General features: G+C 44.0%; 1 protein-coding gene across 1 annotated transcript in view; it reads left to right on the plus strand.

The window, feature by feature from the left end:
- The window catches only part of svila (supervillin a), a 222,769-nt gene that overhangs the window by 151,076 nt on the left and 46,437 nt on the right, over positions 1-25,256 (plus strand). Inside the window, 6 exon segments of the mRNA XM_038798250.1 lie at positions 1,200-1,355; positions 9,746-9,882; positions 11,497-11,605; positions 11,608-11,643; positions 15,700-15,845; positions 17,928-18,103. Coding sequence (XP_038654178.1) covers positions 1,200-1,355; positions 9,746-9,882; positions 11,497-11,605; positions 11,608-11,643; positions 15,700-15,845; positions 17,928-18,103 — 760 coding nt within the window.

The raw sequence follows: 25,256 nt of genomic DNA on the forward strand, positions 1-25,256 counted from the left end.
GAGAGCAGGGATGTTATGCTAAAACTGCAAAAAAAAATTCTAGTTAGGCCACATCTAGAGCACCGGGTATAATTCTAGTCATCACATTGCAGGAGGGTGTGATCACACGAGAGAGGGTACAGAACAGACTTATAAGGATGCTACCAGGACTGGAGAAGCTGAACGATTGGATAGGCTAGGGTTGTTTTCTTTGGAATAAGGGAGCGTACAGAGATATCTAATTAAGTGCATAAAATTTTGAGGGATCCACACAGGGTGGATAGGAGGTTCTATTCCCCTTGATTGCGGGATCCATAATCAGGGACATAGATTTAGGGTAAAAGGCAGGAGTTTAGAGGGGGTCCAAGGAGAAATCATTTTACTCAGAGGGTGGTGGAGATCTGCAATGTGGTACCTGAAAGGGTGGTAGAAACAGAAACTTTGATTGGAATGAAAAGTACGTGGGTATGTACTAGAAATGCTGTAAACCTGCAAGATTACTGACCAGGAGCTAGAAAGTGGAGGGAGTTAAACTGGATAACTCGTATGGCCAGCACCAATGTGCTGGACTGAATGGCCTCCTCTGTGACTTGAATCTCTGAACCTATGAACTTCAAACCTGGAATTTTGCTAGCTTTCATGTACGGAAATATTAGACTTGCCTCAAACTTCGAATTTGTTTTGCAAAGAGATCTTCAGAGACATTATCCTGGGCAGGTGCCTTGATAGGTGCTCTGCATCCAATATGTCTCATTTCCCTTGCTTCCAAAAATTAATCAATCGCTTTGAGGTGGAAATTACTTCAGTGCATAATTACGGGATTGTAGACCGGACAGAGTTGCACCCTCAAGTGGAACGCTAAACAATTCACCCTTCAGGTGGACCTGAAAGTTGCCATGGCACTATTTCAGAAGAGCAGTGAATTGTTCCCCAAGGCCATGGCCAAGATTTACTCCTCAGCCACTATGGCTATAACAAATTATATTACTATTATCTCATTGTTGTTTGTGGGATCTTGTTATCACTATGTGACAAGCTTGTTTTCCTACATGAGTGACTACATTTTTTTAAAAATACTTCCATTGTCTGTTAAATCCCTTTTAGGGTGTCCTGAGGTCATGAAAGATGCTATATAAATGCAGGTCTTTCTTGGAGCCTTCTGTAAGGTACAGTGCAATTCCTGCAGCAGTGCTGATTGACTTTTTCATTTTTTTTACCAGTGTCGAAAAACTCTAACTTATCAGAAATAGCATTAGCTGGGCTGGCAAGCAAAGAGGACTTCAGCAGTGTCAACCTCCGCAACGTGAATTCAACAGAACAAGTGTCAAACAACAGTGCTGTGCCGTACAAAAAGCTGATGTTGCTGCAGATTAAAGGTCAGAATTTCATTAATTTATTAAAGGGTTATCAACCTCTCATCAATCTTTCACAAGAGTGTTTCCAAGTGTGTGCAATTTCTGATGGTGCACAGGATAGTTTAAACCAAAGCAAATCTTTCCATCAGACATATTGCCATTTATCTTTCATCTTTTCCTAAATCATCATAACAGTCTGTTTCATGTCGAAAACCATAATCCAGATCAGCAGCAATTTTCTTTTGAGAAAGAGGCAGAACAGAGGGAAGTAGATTTTGAGCAGCATTTTCCTTTGATAATCTGGATGCTCAGTTTGATCTGCATTTTTCAACAATGGGCAATTTCTTTGAACGTGGTGTGAAGAAAAAAATACAATGGGCAAAGCGTTTAAGTCTTCATCTACACATAAGAACTTGTCTTTGTCATGTTTCATCAGATCCTGCATAATGTTTTTCTTAAATTATTTAGAAATTAAGTAAAGCTTCAACTAAAATTATCTGATGAGGTTTCCAATCGTAAAATTAAAAATGTAATGTTGGCAAAGAAAGCACATGTAACCCAGCTTTTGAAGAGGGTGGTGAATCTGCGGAACTCTTTGCCGCAGAAGGCTGTGGAGGCCAAATCACTGAGTCTCTTTAAGATAGGTAGGTTCTTGATTAATAAGGGGTTCAGGGGTTATGGGGAAAAGGCAGGAGAATGGGGGTGAGAAAAACATCAGCCATGACTGAATGGCAAAGCAGATTCGATGGGCAAGTGGCCTAATTCTGCTCCTATGTCTTATGGCCTTATGGTCTTTTGAGTACATTTCCTCTTCTGAGAATTAGGCTCAAATCCTGGTCAGAATAAAGAGTTGAAATTAAATCATAGATTATCATAGAATTTACAGTGCAGAAGGAGGCCATTCGGCCCATCGAGTCTGCATCGGCTCTTGGAAAGAACACCCTACCCAAGGTCAACACCTCCACCATAACCCAGTAACCCCACCCAACACTAAGGGCAATTTTGGACACTAAGGGCAATTTATCATGGCCAATCCACCTAACCTGCACATTTTTGGACTGTGGGAGGAAACCGGAGCACCCGGAGGAAACCCATGCACACACGGGGAGGATGTGCAGACTCTGCACAGACAGTGACCCAAGCCGGAATCGAACCTGGGAAACTGGAGCACCCGGAGGAAACCCACGCAGACACAGGGTGAATTACTTTCCCCAAGCTCGTGTTTATTTTTCACGTTGTAGACTCTCAGCGCAATAGAAACACTTTGAACTGAACCCAGAAACCCCCATACACCGCAGACATCTTTGTTTAACATGAATCTAACCAGAGGTTTACCCTTCCTTACACAGAAACACTAAATTAAACTTGTTTAAATCTATGCCTTATTTCTAATATCCAACAATACAATCATATATCACTTAGATTTTGATTTATTGTCATGTGTTCCGAGTTACAGTGAAAAGTATTGTTCTGCATACAGTCCAGGCAGATTGTTCCATCCATGAAAAACATGGGACATAAGATAAAGACACAATATAAATACATGGACATGACATGATAATGATATGATCTTAATCACTTGTTGTCACAAGTAGGCTTCAATGAAGTTACTGTGGAAATATCCCTAGTCGCCACATTCCAGCGCCTGTTTGGGGAGGCCGGCACAGGAATTGAACCCACGCTGCTGCCTTGCCCTGCATTAGAATCCAGCTGTTTAGCCCACTGTGCTAAACCAGCCCCTAATAGACATTGACATTGGGTGGAGCATACAGAGTATAGTGCTACAACAGTCGAAGATGCATAGAGCGATCAGTTCAGTCCATCAGAGGAGTCTGGTAACAGTGGGAAGAAGCCGTTTTTGAATCTGTTAGTGCCCGTTCTCGGGCTTTTGTGTCTTCTGCCCAATGGAAGAGTTTGGAGGAGAGAATAATCCAGTTGGAAGGGGCTTTAGTTATGCTACCCACTTTCCCAAGGCTGTGGCAGGTGCAGACAGTCGATGGATGGGAGTTGGGTTCTTGTGATGGACTGGGCTGTGTTTACGACTTATGGTCATTTCTTACGGTCTTGGGCTGAGCAGTTGCCATACCAAGCTGTGCTGCAGTCAGATGGGATGCTTTCTATGGTGCTATTTTAAAAATTGGTGAGAGTCAATGTGAACATGCCAAATGTCCTTAGTTTCCTGCGGCGGTATAGGCACTGTTGTGCTGTCTTGGTCATAATGTCAACCTGGGTGGACCAGGAAACGTTGGTGTACACCTAGGAATTTGAAACTGTCAGCCATCTCCACCTTGGCACCATTGATACAGACAGGAGTGTGTATGATACTTTGCTTCCTTAACTTGATAACCAGCTGCTTAGTTTTGCTGACATTGAGGGAGAGATTGTTGTTGTTGCATCACGCCACTAGGATCTCTATAACCCTCCTGTACTCTGACTCATCGTTGTTTGAGATCCGACCCACTACGGTCTTATCATCAACAAACTTGGAGGTGGGGTTGGAGCCGAGTTGTGCCACACAGTCGTGTGTACGTAGGGAGTATAATAGGGAGCTAAGTACACAGCCTTGCGGGGCCCCAGTATTGAGGACTGTCGTGGAGGAGATGTCGTTGTTTATCTTTACTGATTGTGGTCTATGGGTCAGGAAGCAGAGAATCCAGTTGCAGAAGGAGGAGCCAAGTCGTGGGTTTTAGAGTATATGAGCTTGGCTGGGATTATAGTGTTGAAGACAAAGCTGTAGTCGATGAATAGGAGTCTGAAGTAGGAGTTCTTGTTGTCGAGATGCTCCAGGGATGAGTGTAGGGCCAGGAGATTGTGTCTGCTATGGACCGGTTTTGCTGGTGTGCTAATTGCAGTGGATCAAGGCATTCTGGGAGCATGGAGTTGATGTCTCATGACCAACCTCTCGAAGCACTTCATAATGATTGAAGTCAAGGCCACCGGATGGTAGTCGTTGAGGCACGTTGCCTGGTTCTTATTTGGTAACGTGTCTAATAGCGGTCGTCTTTAAGTAGGTGGGAACGGAACAGAATAGGGAGAGGTTGAAGATGTCTTCGAACACACCGCCCGTGGCACGCGCAGGATCTGTGTGCATGACTAGGGACTCAGTCAGGACCTGTTGGTTTCCGTGGGTTCACCTTCAAGAAGACCGATCTGACTTCTGCGGCTGTGATACTACGTATGAGTATATCTGAGGTTATTGGGGCAGTTGACGACGGTTTGTTGGCTTCCTGTTCAAATCGAGCATAGAATGCATTGAGTTCATCGGGGACGGGTGCTCTGTTGCCAGAGATTCTACTCGGCTTTTCTTTGTAGCCCGTTATATTGTTTAAGACTTGCCACAACCAACGAGAGTCCATGTTGTTCATCTGTGACTCTAGCTTAGTCTGGTATTGTCTCTTGGCATCTCTGATGGCTTTGCCGACATCGTACCTAGATATCTTGTATAGGTCAGTTCACCTGTTCAGAACGCCTCAAACCTGGACTTCTAGAGAGTGGATCTCCTGGTTAAACCATGATTTCTGGTTGAGGACCGTACGTACTACCCTCTTTGGCACGCAATCTTTGACACACTTATTAATGAAGCCTGTAACGGTGGTGGCATACCCGTCTAGTTTGACCATTTGAGTTCTTGAATATGGACCAGTCCACTGACTCCCAGCAGTCATGTAGGAGCTCTTCTGTTTCCTCAGACCAGCACTGCACAACCTTCTTAACCGGATTCTCCCGCTTAAGTTTCTGCTTGTATGTCGGGAGGAGCACTATCTTGTGGTCCAATTTTCCGAAGTGCAGACAAGGGATGGATCTGCGTCAAGAAGTTTGTGTAGCAATGGTCAAGGATACTTGGGCCCCGGTGGGACAGGGGATGTGCTGGTGGAATTTTGGCAGCACACTCTTGAGGTTGGCCTGGTTGAAGTCCCAGCCACGAGGAACAAGGCCTCCGAGTGTTCTGTTTCACTGTTATTTATTACTTAAAACTACCTCTGCTTCTTGACTGGGAGTGCTGCATACTTTGGCCTTGTCTTCAGTTAAATTGAGGTCCTATCTACCTGCCGAGGTGAACATAAACACATTCAACAGAACAATTTGATGAAGAATTGGGGAGTTCTTGATCTCCCGGCTGATTTCTGTCCCTCAGCTAACATCACAAAAATAGTAAGAAGTCTTACAATATCAGGTTATAGTCCAACAGGTTTGTTTCAAATCACTAGCTTTCGGAGCACAGCTCCTTCCTCACCTGAGCTAGTGATTTGAAACAAACCTGTTGGACTTTAACCTGGTGTTGTAAGACTTCTTACTGTGCCCACCGCAGCCCAACGCCGGAATCTCCACACCATCACAAAAACAGATTACCTGATCATTTATCTCAATGCTGTTTATATGTCAACGTCTATGGCAAGGTCTGCAAGGCATAACTGGGTACAAGATGAAGGCATGTAAAATTGTCGGCTCCAACGCACCCCTCCCTGATGAGCTCAACGCATTCTATGCCCGCTTTGAGCAAGAGGTCAGCGAGAGGGAGCCCTCCACCCCAGAAGCCACAGATGAACTTATATCTGAGATCACCACTGCAGATGTCAGAGCAGCCTTCTCGAAGGTCAACCCTCGGAAAGCCACTGGCCCGGATGGGGTACCCGGACGAGCACTCAGGCCTTGCGCGGATCAGCTGGCGGGGGTATTCGCAGACATCTGCAACCTCTCTTTACAACAATCTGAGGTCCCTATCTGCTTCAAGAAGACGACCATCATCCCTGTACCAAAAAAATGTCAAGCAGTATGTCTTAATGACTCATCCAGTGGCTCTGACATCCATCATCATGAAGGGCTTCAAAAGGTTAGTCGTGACACGAATCAACTCTAGCCTCCTGGATTGCCTTGATCCACTACAGTTCACCTACCGCTGCTCCAGGCCCACAGCAGACGCCATCTCCATGGCCCTGCACTCTACCCTGGAACACCTAGATAATAAAGACACCTATGTCAGACTCCTATTTGTTGACTACAGTTCATCCTTTAACACCATCATTCCTATGAAACTCATCTCCAAACTCCGAGGCCTTTGCCTCGCCTCCTCCCTCTGTGACTGGATCCTGAACTTTCTAACCCACAGACCACAATCCATAAAGATAGGCAACACCTCCTCCACGATCATCCTCAACACCGGTGCCCCACAAGGCTGTGTCCTCAGCCCCCTACTTGTACACCTATGACTGTGTGGCCAAATTCCCCTCCAACTCTATTTTAAAATTTGCTGATGACACCACAGTAGTGGGTCTGATTTCAAACAATGATGAGACAGAGTACTAGGAATGAGATAGAGAATCTGGTGAACTGGTGCGACGACAATAATCTTTCCCTCAATGTCACAAAACAAAGGAGATTGTCATCGACTTCAGGAAGTGTAGTGGAGAACATGCCCCTGTCTACATCAATGGGGACGAAGTAGAAAGGGTCGAGAGCTTCAAGTTTTTAGGTGTACAGATCACCAACAAACTGTCCTGGTTTCCCCCCCATGCGGACACTATAGTTAAGAAAGCCCACCAACTACTCTACTTTCTCAGAAGACTAAGGAAATTTGGCATGTCAGCTACAACCCTCACCACCTTCTACAGATGCACCATAGAAAGCATTCTTTCTGGTTGTATCATAGCTTGGTATGGAGCCTACTCTGCCCAAGACCGCAGGAAATTATAAAAGGTTGTGAATGTAGCCCAGTCCATCACGCAATCCAGCCTCCCATCCATTGACTCTTATCTATAATTCCCGCTGCCTCAGAAAGGCAGCCAGCATAATTAAGGACCCCATGCACCCCAGACGTACTCTTTACTGTAACCTGTTGAGATACGTGTTTGTAATACAATATATTTTGTTTTTAAGTGTATCAATGTATTTACGTTGTGTATCTACCATATCTCCTATGTTTTTCCATATATGGAATGAACTGTCTGGACTGTACGCAATATTTTTCACTACCTCGGTACACATGACAATAAAGCCAAGTTATCCAGGTAGCAATGAAACCTGATTATGATCGCCCGTGGCTCTCTCCTCCTCTCTCTCTCTATCTCTCTCTCCCCCCCCCCCCCAAAATAAATCGGGATTTTGGCTCAATGATCTGTGGGCATGATTTTTTTTTTAAAAAGGAGGGGGAGTGGTACTAATGGTTAGGAATAAATTCTAGTTGTGTGAAGAGAGGATATACTAAACGGGTCAATAAACAAAGCTTTGTGGGGGACTTCCGGTAGCGGCCATGTCCAGATAGGTCGCTCATGCGGTAGCTCCCGCTGAGACCGGCCATTTGGGCCCTTTAACGGAGCTGTAGCGGCACTTCGGCGGTGATTCCCGGCGTAGCAAGGGGCACTGGAGAGGTTCCCCTCAACGCTGCATAGAGGGGACTAGGAGTGTGGCCGTGAAGAGAGCAATTGCGTGGAACGAGCACGAGAGGACAAAATGGCGGCCGGCGTGGATCGGGCAGCGTGGGCCCAGTGGTGGAGGGAGCAGCAGGAGTTCCTGAGAAACTGCTTCGCAGAGCTGAAGACGGAGATGCTGGCCCCTGTGAAGGCCTCTATGGAAAAGATGGTGGAGACTCAGAAGATGCAGGAGAAGGCTATTAAAGAGATGGAGAAGAAGGTCTCTGACAATGAGGATGGGATCCTGGGCCTGGCAGTCAGGGTGGAGGCACATGAGGCCCTGCTCAAGAGATGGCAGGAGGGACTGGATGACCTCAAACAGGTCTAGGAGACAAAATCTGTGGATTCTGGGCCTCCCTGAAGGTGCGGAAGGGTCGGACGCCGGCGCGTATGTGACCACAATGCTGGGGGTGCTGATGGGCGCAGGGGCCCTTGGAACTGGACGGGGCACAAAGAGTCCTCACAAGGAAGCCTCGGGCAAACGAACCACCGAGGGCGATGGTGATTAGATTCCACCGCTTCACAGATAAGGAGCGTGTCTTGCGATAGTTGTTTTCCTTGGAGCAGAGGAGACTGAGGAGGGACATGACTAAGATGTATAAAATTAGGAGGGGCATAGATAGAATAGTCAGGAAGAAACTTTTCACCTCAGTGAATAGAGGGTTTAATGACCAGGGGCATAGATTTAAGGTGAGGGGCAGGAGGTTTAGAGGGGATGTGAGAAAAAATTGTTTTTCCCCAAAGGTTTGTGGGAGTCTGGAACTCACTGATTTGAAAGGGTGGTGGAGGCAGAGACCCTCATGACATTGAAAAAGCATTTAGATGTGCACTTGCAATGCCGCCAAGGCTATGGGCCAAGTGCTGAAAAATGGGATTTGAATAGCTAGGTGGTGATTTTTGATCAGTGCATACGGGATGGGCCCAAGGGCCTTTCTGTGCTGTAGATCTGTTTGACGAGGAAACTACCACTGGGTCAAAAAAAGGAAAAACATTTTCTATCATTATAAATTTAAAAATTTTGTTATATTGAAAAACTGTTGTCAGAGTAAGAAAGCACTTTGCCTTTAACACCAGGAAGTGGATAAGAATGCAGCTCACTTTAATGGAATAAAATCTTCCTCACTGCCTACAGGTATTAAATAAAATGAGTTTGCGTTCATGATAGGCATTATGCTATCCGTAACTTGGAGAAAATTAACAGTCCGAGTGTACGAAGCTGACTAATAAGGGAGATGATACAAGTCTCACAAATTTTCTAATTATCTATACCAGTAAGTAGATGTTGAGGAATTTTAATAAATACCTTTACATTTCCTCTGGTCTGCACCATACCTGAGCTTTATTTTACTACTTATATAATTCAAGGTGGTAAGCAGCTCTACTGAAGCGCCAAAACTTTCTACTTTGGACACAAGCATTCAGTCCAAAAGCCATTTTTTAAAATTAAGGATGTAATGAGCAATGTGCTATAAATGGAGAAGCACTGTTGCTTCACAGCGCCAGGGTCATGGGTTCAATTCCCACTTGGGTCACTGTCTGTGCAGAGCCTGCACGTTCTCCCCGTGGCTGCGTGGGTTTTCTCTGGGTGCTCCAGTTTCCTCACAAGTCCCGAAAGACGTGCTGTTAGGTAATTTGGACATTCTGAATTCGTGTACCCGAGCAGGCGCTGGAATGTGGCGACTAGAGGCTTTTCACAGTAACTTCATTGCAGTGTTAATGTGAGCCTACTTGTGACAATAATAAAAATTATTATTATTATTATTATTAAATATTAATGTACTTGGGCTTCCTTAGTTTCATCCTAAAAAGTGCAGTAAAATATGATGGACCCGAAGAGCCTGATTTTAATTTGCTCAACGCCCATTCATTTGCAAAGTTAAAATCAGGCCCAAAGCTACAAGCCACCAGGGAAAACATTTCTAGATACGTGATTTATTATTGTGTTGTGGGCAGTTATACAGTACCAGAACGATTTGAACGTGCATTCCTAAATTTATTTTGTAGGGCGAAGGCATATCCAAACCAGGTTGGTGGAACCAAGAGCATCTTCGTTGAATAGTGGAGACTGTTTCTTGCTGCTAGCTCCTCAGCACTGTTTCCTGTGGGCAGGAGAATTTACCAATGTCATTGAAAAAGCCAAGGTCAGTCTAATGGTCTCAGTCAGCATCTGTACAAACAAATTTCAAACTTTATCCTTACAAAGCTTCCGTTTCTGTTGAGCTTCTTTCATGAAAGTAAATGACAATGCCGTTCATAGAAAGACTCAGAATATACACTATTTCCTGCCAGATGTTTGCATGAGACACGGTTTCACAAGTCATGTATCCCACGAGTTTGTTTGTAGATTTGTTTGGTGGATGTCTCGATTTCCTGTCGTTTTAGCGGCTGTGAAAAGGCCAACGTACTTAACAGGATGTAAAAACTTCCTCAGGATAGAGCACTTTATTCAGTCAGTAAGCAACAAAGTTCGGTAGCATTACAAATTTTAAAGGAGAAACACAGGACAGCAAACAAAAGTGTACCCTTTTTGTCTCTCATTTTTTATGCATGATGTAAGAAATAAAGCAATGGGACACCAAAGCTGTCCAAGCATATTTCCGGAGTTTCAGTATTTATTTTAATTCATCCAATTTTTAATCTAAAATGGCCAATATTTTTATGAGATGATTGCAATGGAAGTTGCACAGCAGTGTGATTGCTATGCTTTTGTGAGCAATTGTTTGAAAAGGAAAAGTTAGTTACAATAATGAAATGTTGTAGAATATTCAGCAACCAGCGCACAACTTTGGAGGCTCCTGCATATAGAATTAATTGTGTTTATGAATCAGGTTAACTGCTTATTCATAGAATCATAGAATTTACAGTGCAGAAGGAGGCCATTCGGCCCATCGAGTCTGCGCCGGCTCTTGGAAAGAGCACCCTACCCAAGGTCAACACCTCCCGCTATCCCAATAACCCAGTAACCCCACCAAACACTAAGGGCAATTTTGGACACTAAGGGCAATTTAGCACGGCCAATCCACCTAACCTGCACATCTTTGGACTGTGGGAGGAGACTGTGGGAGGAAACCGGAGCACCCGGAGGAAACCCACGCACACACGGGGAGGATGTGCAGACTCCGCACAGACAGTGACCCAAGCCGGAATCGAACCTGGGACCCTGGAGCTGTGAAGCATTGTGCTATCCACAATGCTACCGTGCTGCCCTTATTAAATTATGTCTGTCCACCTTTTCTATTGGTCACAAAGAAGCATATTCAAACTTATGATATATGTAACATATCACAAACTGACAATTCTTCAGTCATGAGTTCAGCTACATTATTTTCATCTTTTGCCTCATCTAGTCAATTCACATGTTATGGTGCATTAGCAGTTTTAATTCTGGGGCCAAATTCTGTATATAATAGAAAAATGAAAAATTCTGGCTGTTAAGTAACAAACCTGTCGATGAACATTTAGGAAGGAAAAGCACCTTTATCCAATTCCCAATTAGCAGTCTTTCTTTACATCTCTGTGTAAAATTGTGCCGCAAAAGGGGAATGAATGAAATGTGTAGTAGTACAGAATCTGAATTGTCATCCTTGGAGATGGCTTTCACCATAATCCTGAATTGAACAAGGCGATGGATATTCCAAGGTGTGTTAATACTTTGAGAAAATCTAGCTGCATGCTCTCAAGCTAATATGCTGAATAAATGTACTGTATCAAATAATACTGTACCTGTGTATTTTTCAATATTTTCCTGTTTTCAGGCTTCAGAACTGGCAGCTTTCATTCAGACTAAAAGGGACCTTGGCTGCAGAGCACCATATGTGGCCACAATAGAAGAAGGAATTAACAGCCATACAAAATCAGCCAAAGACTTTGGAAACTCTTGGGTGGACAGTCAAGCTACCAAGGTAATAATAACTGCTGTGAATTTTGGATTGAAATACAATTCTAAGTTTCCTGAGTCTTGCCTTTTTAAAGATGTGTTACAAAATTAACACGTGTCGGTATTTTTTTGAACTGATTGAAACATGATGCTACGAGGAGAAACAATGATCATTTATGTGCACACTTAAAAGTTAGAAAACTTTATTTTAACTCCCGACTGAGATTGGAAGGAAAATCCTCCGGTTGGTGCTCCTCAAAAGTGATGCCATTTTGTTTTATTCGTTCACGGGACGTGAGCGTCGGAGGCTGTGCCAGCAATTATTGCCCATCCCCAATTGTCCTTGAGGGGGCAGTTAAGAGTCAACCACATTTCTTTTTTTTTAAATAAATTTAGTGTACCCAATTCATTTTTTACAATTAAGGGGCAATTTAGCGTGGCCAATCCACCTAGCCTGCCTAACCCATCTTTGGGTTGTGGGGGCGAAACCCACACAGACACGGGGAGAATGTGCAAACTCCACATGGACAGTGACCCAGAGCCGGGATCGAACCTGAGACCCCGGCGCCGTGAGGCTGCAGGGCTAACCCACTGCGCCACCGTGCTGCCCCGTCAACCACATTTCTGTGGGTCTGGAGTCACATTAGGACATTAGTGAACCAGGTGGGTTTTTTTCAATCGTCGACAATGGTTTCATGGTTCTCATTAGATGTTTTTTAATTCCAGATTTTTATTGAATTCAAATTTCACCATCTGCATTTGCGGGATTTGAACCTGGGTCCCCAGAGCATTACTTTGGGTCTCTGTTTTACTAGTCCAGTGCCAACACCACTACACAACCATCTCCCATGTCATCAGTTAGTTCTAACACAGAAGGAGGCCGTTCAGCCCATTGGGTCTATGCAGTCCCTCAGTAAGCTGGTCCAGTCAGTCTCATTCCCCTGCTCTATCCCCATGGCTTTGAAAGTTTATTTCCTTCAAGTGCCCATCCAATTTTCTTTTCAATCATAGATCAGTCACTCTTTCCACCACTCTCACGGGCAGTGAGTCATTACCTCTCACTGCACATTAAAAAATCTTTCGCAGTGCAGCATGGTGGCGCAGTGGGTTAGCACTGCGGCCTCAGGTTCGAGGTCCCTGGTTCAATTCTGGGTCACTGTCCGTATGGAGTTTGAACATTCTCCCCGTGTTTGCGTGGGTTTCGCCCCCACAACCCAAAAATGTACAAGCTAGGTGGATTGGCCATGCTAAATTGCCCCTTAATTGGAAAAAGTTGATTGGGTACTCTCAAATTTAAAAAAAAAAATCTTTCTCACATTTCCCCCAAAATTTCTTTGCCCAGAATCAAATCTGACATAATCATGTACACTTCTGCCAAATCGCCCCTCAGCCTCCTCTGCTCCAAGGAGAATTACTCCAGTTTCTCCAGACTAACCTTGTAGCTAAAATCTCCCATCCTTGAAATCATTCTGGGAAATCTCCTCTGCAGCCTCTCAAGGACCCTTGCATTAATTCTAATGTGTGGTGGCTGGAACTGGATGCAATACTCTACATGTGGCCTAACCAGAGCTTTATAAAGATTCAGCATAACTTTCCTGATTTTGTTTTTTATATTTGTTCATGGGATGTGGGCATCACTGGTTGGGCTGGCATTTATTACCCATCCCACATGCTATTGAGAAGGTGGTGGTGAGCTGCCTTCTTGAACCAAAAAGAGCCTTGAGGAGATGTTGTAGTGCATTTTGTAGTTGGTACACACTGCTGCCACTATGTGTTGGTGGCAGGGAAATTAATGTTTAGTGTAGTGGATAGGGTGCAAATCAAGTGGGCTACTTTGTTCTGAATGGTGTCAGAGCTTCTTGAGCATTGTTGTAGATGCACTCATCCACGCAAGTGGAGAATAATCCATCACACTCCTGACTTGTGTCTTGTAGATAGTGGACAGGCTTTGGGAAGTCAGGAACAGGTTACTGAGTTGGATGATCAGTCACGATCATAATGAACGGCAGAGCAGGCTCAAAGGGCCAAATGGCCTCCTCCTGCTCCTATTTTCGTGTTTCTATGTGTGACGCGAATGTTGTCTGCCACCCATCAGCCCAAGCATGAATATTGTCCAGGACTTGCTATATCTGGACATGGACTGCTTCAGTATCTGAGGAATAGCAAATAGTACTGAAAAATGTGCGATCATCTGCAAACATCCCCACTTCTTGGGGTAAGGCTATTGATGAAGCAACAGTGAAGGTGATAGGGTCTAGGACACTACCCTGAGGAACTCCTGTGGTGATGCCCCAGATCTGAAATGATGTGACCTTCAATATCCCCAACCATCTTCCTTTGTGCACGGTGTGACTCCAACTAATGGAGAGATTTAACACCCCCCCCCCCCCCCCCCCCCCCCCCCCACCTCTCTCTCTCTCAATTCCCTTGACTTCAGATTTGCTAGGGCTCTTTGATGCAAAACCCTTTCAAATGCTGCTTTGATATCAAGGGCAGTCACGCTATTAATGAAGCCCAAGATCCTTAATGCTTTGCTAACCTCTCTTTCAATATGGTCTGTCACCTTTCAAAGACCTTTGCACGTGCATCCTCAGGTCCCTCTGTCCCTGCACACTCTTTAGAACGCTGTTTCTCCCTTTCCTTTCTGCCAAAATGCAACACCTCCGACCACTGTATTTACTGCTATCTGCCAAGTGTTTGCCCATGCCACGAGCATATCTATCTTTTGTCACCGCCGATTAATATCGTCCTCACTGTTTACCACTCCCATCAAGTTTGGTATCATTGGCAAATTTTGAAATATTACTCTACATTCCAATATCAAAGCCATTTATGTATATTAAAAAAGTAAGTGGTCCGAGCACTGACTCTTGGGAACAACGCTGTCTACTATCCTCCAGTTTGAAGCCATTTACCAGGGGACACTCTGTTTTCTCTCATTAGCCCAATATGTTATCCTCCTATTTCGTGATCTGTAATTTTATTAATGAGTGTTGTATGTGGTATTTTGCCAAACATTTCCTTGAAATCCAGATAGACAACACCCATTGCATTCCCTTCATTAAGCTTCTCAGTTGCCTCATCAAAATATTCTATTTGGTTAGTCAAGTCAATTTTTACTTGGTATAGATTTATTCAAAGGGTGAATCCATACAGGTAAATAATATTGGAAGTTAGATGGTCAGAAGGTTGGTGATAATAGGGTCAAGAGAACACAAGACGCACCTCATGGACAAGATGAGTTTAGAGTTGGCAGGAGGGGAGAAACAAAAGAAACTAGAGAAAGTTGCATGTTCAGGACAATTTACATGCTCAAATATTTCTCTTTTTTTAAATAAACATTTTATTGAGGTATTTGTTTTTGGCATTGTAACAGCAGCAATATAAACAATGTACATAAAAATACAAAATCATAGTGCAAATACCACCTCACTCCCCTTCTGCGAAGAAGTCGATGAATGGTTGCCACCTCCGGGCGAACCCTAACAATGACCCTCTCATGGCGAACTTAATTTTCTCCAGGCAGAGAAAGCCAGCCATGTCCGACAGCCAGGTATCCGACTACGGGGACTTTGAGTCCCTCCATGCTAGTAATATCCGCCCCTAGGCTACCAGGGAAGCGACACCCCGTAATAATTGCTAAAGTTTGGCAGCACCAGCCCGCCCTCCCCCCGACTCCTCTCAAGCGTTACCCTCCTCTTTCGCGGGGACTTACCCCCCCCCCCCATTCAAAGCCCGCTATAATTTTATTGACCCGCTTAAAAAAGGACCGCGGGATGAAGATGGGGAGACATTGGAAAACAAATAGGAATCTCGGGAGGACCATCATTTTCACCGTTGGAACTCTGCCCGCCAGAGACAACGGGAGCGCATCCCATCTCCGGAAATCTTCCTTCATCTGATCCACCAACCGGGCCAAGTTCAATTTATGTAGCCAGTCCCAATCCCGTGCCACTTGGATACCTAGGTACCTGAAATTGTACCCTACCACACTGATGGCAGTTCCCCCAGTCGCCTCTCCTGACCCCTCGCCTGGACATGGTCAAGTATTTCTAATTAAACTGCTTTGTTTAATTTGCAGGTGCTGGAAATCCAGATGAAGATGAACTATATGAAAGTGCAATAGTAGAAACCAATTGTATTTATCGTCTAGTAGATGATAAATTAGTCCCTGATGATGACTTCTGGGGAAAGATACCACGTTGCTCTTTACTTAATTCAAAAGATGTAAGTATTTGTCAAATGGACCAATAGAGGAGCACTCTCCAGTAAATTCCTTGGTAAATACACTGCACAGTGCTAGACCAGATCAGGAAGGTGCAACAGGGTGGCACAGTGGTTAGCACTGTTGCCACACAGCGCCCGGGACCCAGGTTCATTTCCAGCCTTGGGTGACAGTCTGTGTGGAGTTTGTATGTTCTCCCCATGTCACCATGGGTTTCCTCCCACAGGTCAAAGATGTGTAGGTTAGGTAGATTTGGCCATGAACAATGCACGGGGTTACGGGGATAAAGCAGGGTAGAGTGCTCTTTCAGAGGGTCGATACAGACTTGATAGAGCGAATGGCCTCCTGCACTGTCGGGATTCTATGGAAATCCCCTGTTTGTGCTGAACTAGAATTATACTTGATCTCCGCCAGAATGCATACATGGCCACAATAATTGTGTTAAGGCGAGAGAGGGGCAAAAGAGAATCAATATTCCTATTCGTGACCATGCCAAGAAGTATGGCTGTGTGGATGTACATCAGGTTGCAACTTGATCGCGATGCCTTGTGCAGTTACCTAAGCTGTTCACATATACTCTCTAGCTCTTCAGTGAAGAATGGCTACATATTTGATGATTGCCAGCACTCCTGGAATTAATCTCTCAGGTGGGCGGAGGTAAACGAGAAGCAATAGTAGAAGAGCTGGAGCAAGAATTGATTTAATTCAGCTCATTATAAGTCTCTTTGTTCAAGTCAATGATTTTTTTCCTTTGCAGTGTTTATCACCAATTCCTAGTATTAGCGTTGTAGAATTAGAATTGTAGAATGCATGTAAGGCAGAACAAGTATAATTGGCAGTTGCCTTCACTAAAGGAAATTGGTAAACAAGATGAATTTTTACAATAATCCAGTGGCTTTCATGGCCATTTTCTAGTGCTTTAGCCTCTTATAGCAAGATCTGAACTCATAATCTCTGGGTTGCTAGTCCAGTACCATAACGATTAGGCTGCTACAACCACAGACAAACATACATACCTTGCAATTACATGGCAATTACAAAAGTGTCTCCAGGGCCATGATGTTTAGGATGGCGGGGTTTCCCATCCTACCAACCATAGAGTCGGCGGGGAACACATCCCTCGCTAACACTGTCTGGCCCCCACATGCTCCGAGTGCGAATTTTAAGAGGTGGCACTTCTGCCCCTCACTCGGGAGGAAGTTCTGCCGATCAGATTGGCTGGCAGCTCTTTAGTCTCTGCAGTGTCAGAAGCTGCAATGGACAGGACTGGGATTTTGAGTAATCTCCAGATCCTCATGTCCCAGGATTCTAGGAAGTGGTCAATTTTGAGGGTTTTAGGAAGGGGAGGGCAATGGGAGTCTGGGAGTGCTGGACAATAGTGAATTGGGGTGTCGACGGAGAGACCAGGGGTTTGAGAAGATGGCGGCCCTGTGGTTGTCAGGCATTACGAGGTAGAGGTGGGTGATGTTAAAAGTGAGCTGCTGATGAGGTGCCGATTCTCAAACACCCCCACCCTGCTTGCTGCCGAAGACCGAACCTAATTACTTTTTAACTTCCCTATCCCCTGGATCTCCTCCACTCAGCCTAAAAATTGAGACTGGGCAGGACACAGCCCTCGGTCACTACAGGGCCTTGACTGGGGCAAGAATGTGACTGCATGCTCGCTAGCAGCCTCTCAAGAGATTGTTCTTCAGGTGTGAAATTCAATAGTCAAGCATGAAAGGATTGTTTGGCTAGGAATTGAAGAAAGGGATGCCTCACACCAAGCTATACATGCTTACCTGCTGTTTTGAAGTAGGTACATACCATCAGAGCTCACTGAACTATCACTGAATGAGAATTCTGGTTGATATCTTTTCCTCGTTCCCACCCATGGGGCGCCAGAACACAAGACAAATTAATACCCGTCTGTTGTTCCAGCTGAGATCAGATAGCTGGCCACAAATTAGTTACTGAACTGGATGTGATTTGATTTGTAAAGCATGTATTAAGCTTCTTGATTATGTAACTGCGCTATCTGCCCAGCTATGTTGCATGTAAACATTTATGCAATTTTTTTTGAAGCCATTGATTATTATTCCTAGGTGCTGGTGTTCGATTTTGGCAGTGAAGTATACGTGTGGCATGGAAAAGGGGTCACACTCGCACAGCGGAAAGTAGCATTCCAATTGGCAAAACATTTATGGAATGGTACCTTTGATTACACAAACTGTGACATCAACCCTTTGGATCCAGGCGAATGCAACCCTCTGATACCAAGGTAGCTTTGATTTACACTAACAGTTTACAGCATGCTATGTATGTAATTAAGATTAATAACCCCAGTTGGCACAACAAACATTGTAATATTTGAAGCAGAAATAGCCACCTGACCCATCAGATTCGCCATTTTTGGTATTAACCCCCCTTCCATCCTGCTTTATTCCTATTGACATCAGGCTCAAGGGACTAAACTGTCCACTCCTTTCTCTCCATGCCCTTTTGAGAAAAATTAAAAAGAATAGAATCATAAATGTCCCCTAACTCTGCCTGCATCTTGGGAACTATGGCAAATAAAGTGCCAATTTAGGAACTTGAGAAAGACAATGGGGGGAGGGGAGAATGGATGGAGGCGTTCCGTTTGGATAATCTCAATCACAGAATATAGGATGAATTCAGCACTCAAAACACGGGTCAAGGATAGCGGCTTCAACATTCTTGCCCTAGTTCATCAACCCTAATTAGAGAACTGGGTAGACTGCATTTATCCCCATGTCCTTACCGATCTAAACTTTTTTTTAAATTGGGGGGAACCTTACACTGAAGCGGGAGGATAGTTTGATAGTTCTGAGCAGTACCCAAAGTAAATGGAAATGCAATTTCTTCAACCCTTCGAATAAGCACAATAGCCACATTTCTTCTCGTTTCCAATGGACTGGTGGTTATTTGTCCACGTTTGATGACACTGAAAAAGGCTGCCAAGCTTTCAATGTCTGGCTTATTCGGATCTAAAGTTGAGATGGACTATTGACAAAATTATTGAGAGAGGGAGTGATTGATGGCTCACTTGCTTATAGGTATGAACAGAATGGGGGCCATTCTACAGTTTGAATTTGCCCTTACAATCTGGAAAATTATTTGTGCTGCTGAACGCTGCTGTTTTTTTAGTTTCTAAGTTTCAGTTTATACTGGATTTTGTATTTTATCATTTTACGCTATCCATAAAAATCCCCAATTTACTTTTATTACATGTTTCTACAAACTAGTAACAAATAAATGACAAATTTATATCTCCTAATTGATAAGTTAATATTGAAATAACAAAATTTAAGGCGCAATGTGGCACAGTGGTTAGCACTGATGGCCACGGCGCTGAGGACCCGGGTTCAAGCCTGGCCCCGGGTCACTGTCCGTGTGGAGTCTGCACATTCTCCCGGTGTCTGCATAGGTTTAACCCCCACAATCCAAAGATGTGCAGGTTAGGTTGATTGCCCATGCTAAATTGTCCCTTAATTGGAAAAAATAATAATTAGATATTCTAATTTTTTTTTGATTTAGAAAATAAAGAAATAACTGAATTTAAGAGAAACTAAGACTTAAGGTGGGATTCTCCGGCCACGCCCGCCCGGCGACCGTAAATTCTAACCCAAGGTCAATGGACCTTTACATGGTCCGCGTCCTACCCGTGACAATTTTGCCGCCGGTGGGGCGGAAGCAGCAAGCCCTTAATATTATTCAATATAAATGACATTTATTTGATTCGTCAACTATTGGCTATGTTGCATCCCCTGTAATTAATGCATGAACTGTTAGCTACAGTAATGACCACACAAAACAAATCGATTTACAGCATCTTTTCACAGTAATTCCTCGAATATGGGACTCTGCAAGACCTACATTTTAAATGTATCAGGCGACCTTGGTTTCTTTTTGTTAATTCAGTCTTTCATTATCCACTGTACTTAATAAATCAATGTTTGGAAATTTATTTTTCTAAACTCAGTTGGTGAGTTGATAAAAGGATTTTCCAAGTATAGATTTTATAGTTTACTACACAGTAGATTGGGCAAGCTATTAGTAACTTTTTTGTAAACTCTTGTGGGTTCAGTGGCTTGATGGTTACGTTTCTGGGCCAGTATTGTAGGCCGGAATAATGATACAGAAACATCTGTTCAGTACCTCGGGAATATAAATTCAATACATTGAATCAACAAAGGATCAACAATCCTTCTGACCTTTTTGGTATTAAGTAGGAGATATCAGAAAAGTTACCATTAGAATAACTAACTTGTTAAGTGTTCACCGCAACATCTCTTTTTAAATCCTTCAATATCGGCTCCGCCTATCATTGTGAAGCAGATTCTAAAGTTGGAATCAAAAGCTAGTATCGGTAATTGTGGCCCTGAAGCTGCCCGATTGTCGTAAATTCTCATCTCATTCACGAATGTCCTTTGGAGAAGAGAAGGAAATCTGCCATCCTTGCTTGGTCTGGCCGATATGTAACTTCAACCTCATAACAATGTGGTTGACTTTTAACTGGCCTTTGAAATGACTCGCCATCACCTTCTCAAGGGCAATTAGGAATGGTCAATAAAACCTGACTTTGGGCAGCACGGTGGCGCAGTGGTTAGCATTGCTGCCTCATGGTGCCGAGGTCCCAGGTTCAATCTCGGCTCTGGGTCCGTGTGGAGTTTGCACATTCTCCCCGTGTTTCCGTGGGTTTCACCCCCACAACCCAAATATGTGCAGAGTAGACGAATTGGCCACGCTAAATTGCCGCTTAATTGGAAAAAACTAATTGGGTACTCTAAATTTAAAAACTAAAACCTGACTTTGTTAGTGACAGCCTTACCCTATGAATTAATTTTAAAAATTGACACTCCTTACAAAAATGTGAAATACTCAACACTGTAATAAAGTGTGCCATAAATTGATGGATCATGTTTTTTTTTTTTGTTTTTTTTTCGATGGATCATGTTTGTTATTACATGCAACATATAAATATTTGAGAGCTGGTAAATGAACCCCAACAGTAGCAGAATAAGGAGATAATTGAACCTCTGTTTACTGGGGAAGAAAGCAAACTTAGGGGAATGCTGGTTACTGGTCTTTTATTTTGTGCTAACTGATGGCCAATTTACTGCATTGGTGGAGACTATGCTCTGCCACAAGAGAGCTTGGGAAAAGTGTACAGAAATGAAAGAGAGATTTATATCCTTGATGGGGTGGAGGGTTGATCGCAAATTTATGAATGCCTACAAGTGTGGTTCCTCCGTGTATGCTCTCTCAAGTGTTGGGCATTAAACATAGAACAGTACAGCACAGAACAGGCCCTTCGGCCCTCTATGTTGTGCCGAGCAAAGATCACCCTACTTAAACCCACGTAACCCGTATACCTGTAACCCAACAATCCCCCCATTAACCTTACACTACGGGCAATTTAGCATGGCCAATCCACCTAACCCGCACATCTTTGGACTGTGGGAGGAAACCGGAGCACCCGGAGGAAACCCACGCACACACGGGGAGGACGTGCAGACTCCACACAGGCCTTTCGAGCTGGACCTAGTTTTAGTAAATGAAGCCGGGCAGTGATAGAAGTTTCGGTGGGGGAGCAGTTTGGTGACAGTGACCGCAGAATTCAGCACAGCAGAATTTGAGGTCATTATGGAAATGGACAAAGACGGACCAGAAATAAAAGTTCTCAATTGGGAGGGGGGGGGGGGGCAATTTATTTATTTATTTTATTTTTTATAAACTTAAAATACCCAATTCATTTTTTCCAATTAAGGGGCAATTTAGCATGGCCAATCCACCTACCCTGCACATCTTTGGGTTGTGGGGGCAAAACCCACGCAAACACGGGGAGAATGTGCAAACTCCACACAGACAGTGACCCAGAGCCGGGATCGAACCTGGGACCTCGGCGCCGTGAGGCAGCAGGGCTAACCCACTGCACCACCGCGCTGCCTTGGGAAGGCCAATTTTAATAGGATAAGATGGGATCTGGCCAAAGTCGACTCGGAGCAGCTCCTTGTAGGAAGATCTTCATCCACACAATGGGCTTCCTTCAAAAAGGAAATAGAACAAGTTAAGGGCCGACATGTTCATGTGGAGGTGAAAGGTGGGAGCAACAAATCCAGAGAACCATAAGACCATAAGACATAGGAGTGGAAGTAAGGCCATTCGGCCCATCGAGTCCACTCCACCATTCAATCATGGTTGATTTCAAGTCCATTTACCCGCTCTCTCCCCATAGCCCTTAATTCCTCGAGAAGTCAAGAATTTATCAATTTCTGTCTTAAAGACACTCAATGTCCCGGCCTCCACCGCCCTCTGTGGCAATGAATTCCACAGACCTACCACTCTCTGGCTGAAGAAATTTCTCCTCATCTCTGTTCTAAAGTGACTCCCTTTTATTCTAAGGCTGTGCCCCCACGTCCTAGTCTCCCCTGCTAATGGAAACAACTTCCCTACGTCCATCCTATCCAAGCCATTCATTATCTTGTACGTTTCTATTAGATCTCCCCTCAACCTCCTAAACTCCAATGAATATAATCCCACGATCCTCAGACGTTCATCGTATGTTAGGCCTACCATTCCTGGGATCATCCGTGTGAATCTCCTCTGGACCCGCTCCAGTGCCAGTATGTCCTTCCTGAGGTATGGGGCCCAAAATTGCTCACAGTATTCTAAATGGGGCCTAACTAGTGCTTTATAAAGCCTCAGAAGTACATCCCTGCTTTTATATTCCAAGCCTCTTGAGATAAATGACAACATTACATTTGCTTTCTTAATTACGGACTCAACCTGCAAGTTTACCTTTGGATGTCAAGGGATTTCCAGGGTTGGATAAGGAAAAAAGGTAGGCTTATGGGAGATACCGAGAGCTCAAATCAGCAGAAACCCTAGAGTCGAAAAGAGGGTGCAGGGGGTTACTTAAAAATTAAATTAGGAGAGCAAAGAGTGGGCGTGAAAGAACACTGGGGTAAAATAAAGGAAAATCCATAGTTATTTTATAAATATATTAAGGGCAAGAAGATGACTAGGGAAAGAGCAGGGCTGATTGCAGGCCCACGTGGCAATCTTTGTGCAGAGTTGGAAGATGTAGGTGAGGTTTTAAATGAGTACATTTAATCTGTGTTCACTATGGGGAAGGACAATGTCGGTATAGAAATCAGGCAGGGGGACTGTGATATACTTGAACAAATTATTGAGAGGTAGGAGGTATTAACGGTTTCAGCCTGTTTAAAAGTGGATAAATCCCCAGGCCCAGGTGAGATGTATCCCAGGCTGCTGTGGGAGGAGATTGCAGAGGCTCTGGCAGTTTTCAAATCTTCTCAGGCCTCAGGAGAGGTGCTGGAGGACAGCTAATCTGTTACCAATATTCAAGAAGGGTGATGCGGATAAACCAGGAAATTACAGGCCAGTGAGTCTAACTTCAGTGGGAGGGAAACTATTGGAGAAACTTCTGAGGGACCGAATTAATCTCCACTTGGAGAGGCACAGAATAATCAAGGATAGTCAGCATGGCTTTGTCAAAGGGAAATCGTGTCTAACAAATTTGATTGAATTTTTTGAGGAAGTGACTAGGTGTGTAGATGAGGGTAGTATAGTTGATGCAGTCTGCATGGACTTCAGTAAGACTTTTGACAAGATCTCACATGGGAGACTGGTTAAGAAGGTGAGAGCCCATGGAATCCATGGCAAATTGGATCCAAAATTGGCTTAGTGGCAGGAGGCAGAACTTAATGGTCGAAGGTTGTTTTTTGTGACTGGTAATCTGTGTCCAGTGATGTTCGGCAGGAATGGGTGCTGGCTCCCTTGCTATTTGTCGTTTACATTAATAATCTGGACGTGAATGTAGCAGGTATGATAAGTAAGTTGGCAGAGGACACAAAAATTGGTGGTGTGGTAAATAATGAGGAGGAAAGCTTTGGATTACGGGGTGATACAGATGGACTGGTTAGATGGACGGAACAGTGGCAAATGGAAGTTAACCATGGAAAATGTGAGGTAATGCATTTTGGGAGGACTAACAAGGCAAGGGAACATACAATGAATGGTAGGATCCTGGGAAGTACAGAAAATCAGAGGGAACTTGGTGTGCTTGTTCATAGATCCCTAAAGACAGCAGGAGAGGTTGATAAGGGGTTAAGAAGGCATATGGGGTACTTGCCTTTATTAGCTGAGAATATAAGTGCAGGGAGGTTACGATGGAGCTGTCTAAAATGCTGGTTAGGTCACAGCTGGAGTATTGTGCGCAGTTCTGGTCACCACGCAATATGGAGGAAGCGATTGCACTGGAGAGGATGCAGAGGAGATTCACCAGGATGTTGCCTGGGCTGGAGAGTTTCAGCTATCAAGAGATACTGGATAGGCTGAGATTGTGTTCCTTGAAACAGAGAAGTCTGACGGGAACCTGATTGAGATATATAAAGTTATGAGGGACATGAATAGGGTGGATAGGAAGGAGATTTTTCCCTTGGCAGAGGGGTCAATAGCCAGGCGGCATAGATTTAAGGAAAGAGGCTCAAGGTTTAAAGAGAATGCGAGGAAAAACCTTTTCACCCAGAGGGTGGTTGGAATCTGGAACTGACTGTCTGAAAGGGTGATAAAGGCAGGAACCCTCCCAGCATTTAAGTCATCTTTAGATGAGCATTTGAAACACCGTAGCACACAAGGCTTTGGGCCAAGTGCTCGAAAATGGGTTTAGAGTAGATAGGTGCTTGATGGCCAGTAGAGACTCGATGGGCCAAAAAGCTTCTTTATGTGTTGTAAAACTCCAAGACTATCTGACCCATGAACAAATAAGTAAATGTGAAACGCTATGTTCAATCCTGTGCATTCCATTATATGGTAGGCCAGTATTATTAAATAAAATAAAATAAATAAAATAAAATAAAATATTAAATGAAAGCAAAATACTGCAGATGCTGGAAATCTGAAAGAAAAACAGAAAATGCTGGATAAACTAAGTTCTGACAGCACCTGGCAGAGTTAACATCTTGAGTCGATATGACTCTTCCACATTATTGTTTCTTTTTAAAAACTATATTAAAGAGTAAATAAAACAAAAGCGATTGAATTTTGTTGGAAGTCATTCACCTTACCCCCTTTTTTTTTATATATCCAAAAAGTACATTTATTCTTAGTTATTAATTTGAAGCTTCAATTCTATTGCTACCAAAGAGATCTGTTACTAACGATTCAGTATCCGAGGTGGGCAACTCCAGAAGGGCAGCACAGTGGTGAGCACTGGTCCTTCAAAGCGGCAGTGACCCAGGTTCAATTCCCAGCTGTCCGTGCGGAGTCTGCACGTTCTCTCCGTGTCTGCAGGTGTTTCCTCCGGGCACTCCGGTTTCCTCCCACGCGTTCAGAAAGACGTGTTGTTCGGTGAATTGGACATTCTACATTCTTCCTCTGTGTACCCG

The sequence above is a fragment of the Scyliorhinus canicula genome, chromosome 5 (assembly GCF_902713615.1).
Source record: "Scyliorhinus canicula chromosome 5, sScyCan1.1, whole genome shotgun sequence".
NCBI lineage: Eukaryota > Metazoa > Chordata > Chondrichthyes > Carcharhiniformes > Scyliorhinidae > Scyliorhinus > Scyliorhinus canicula.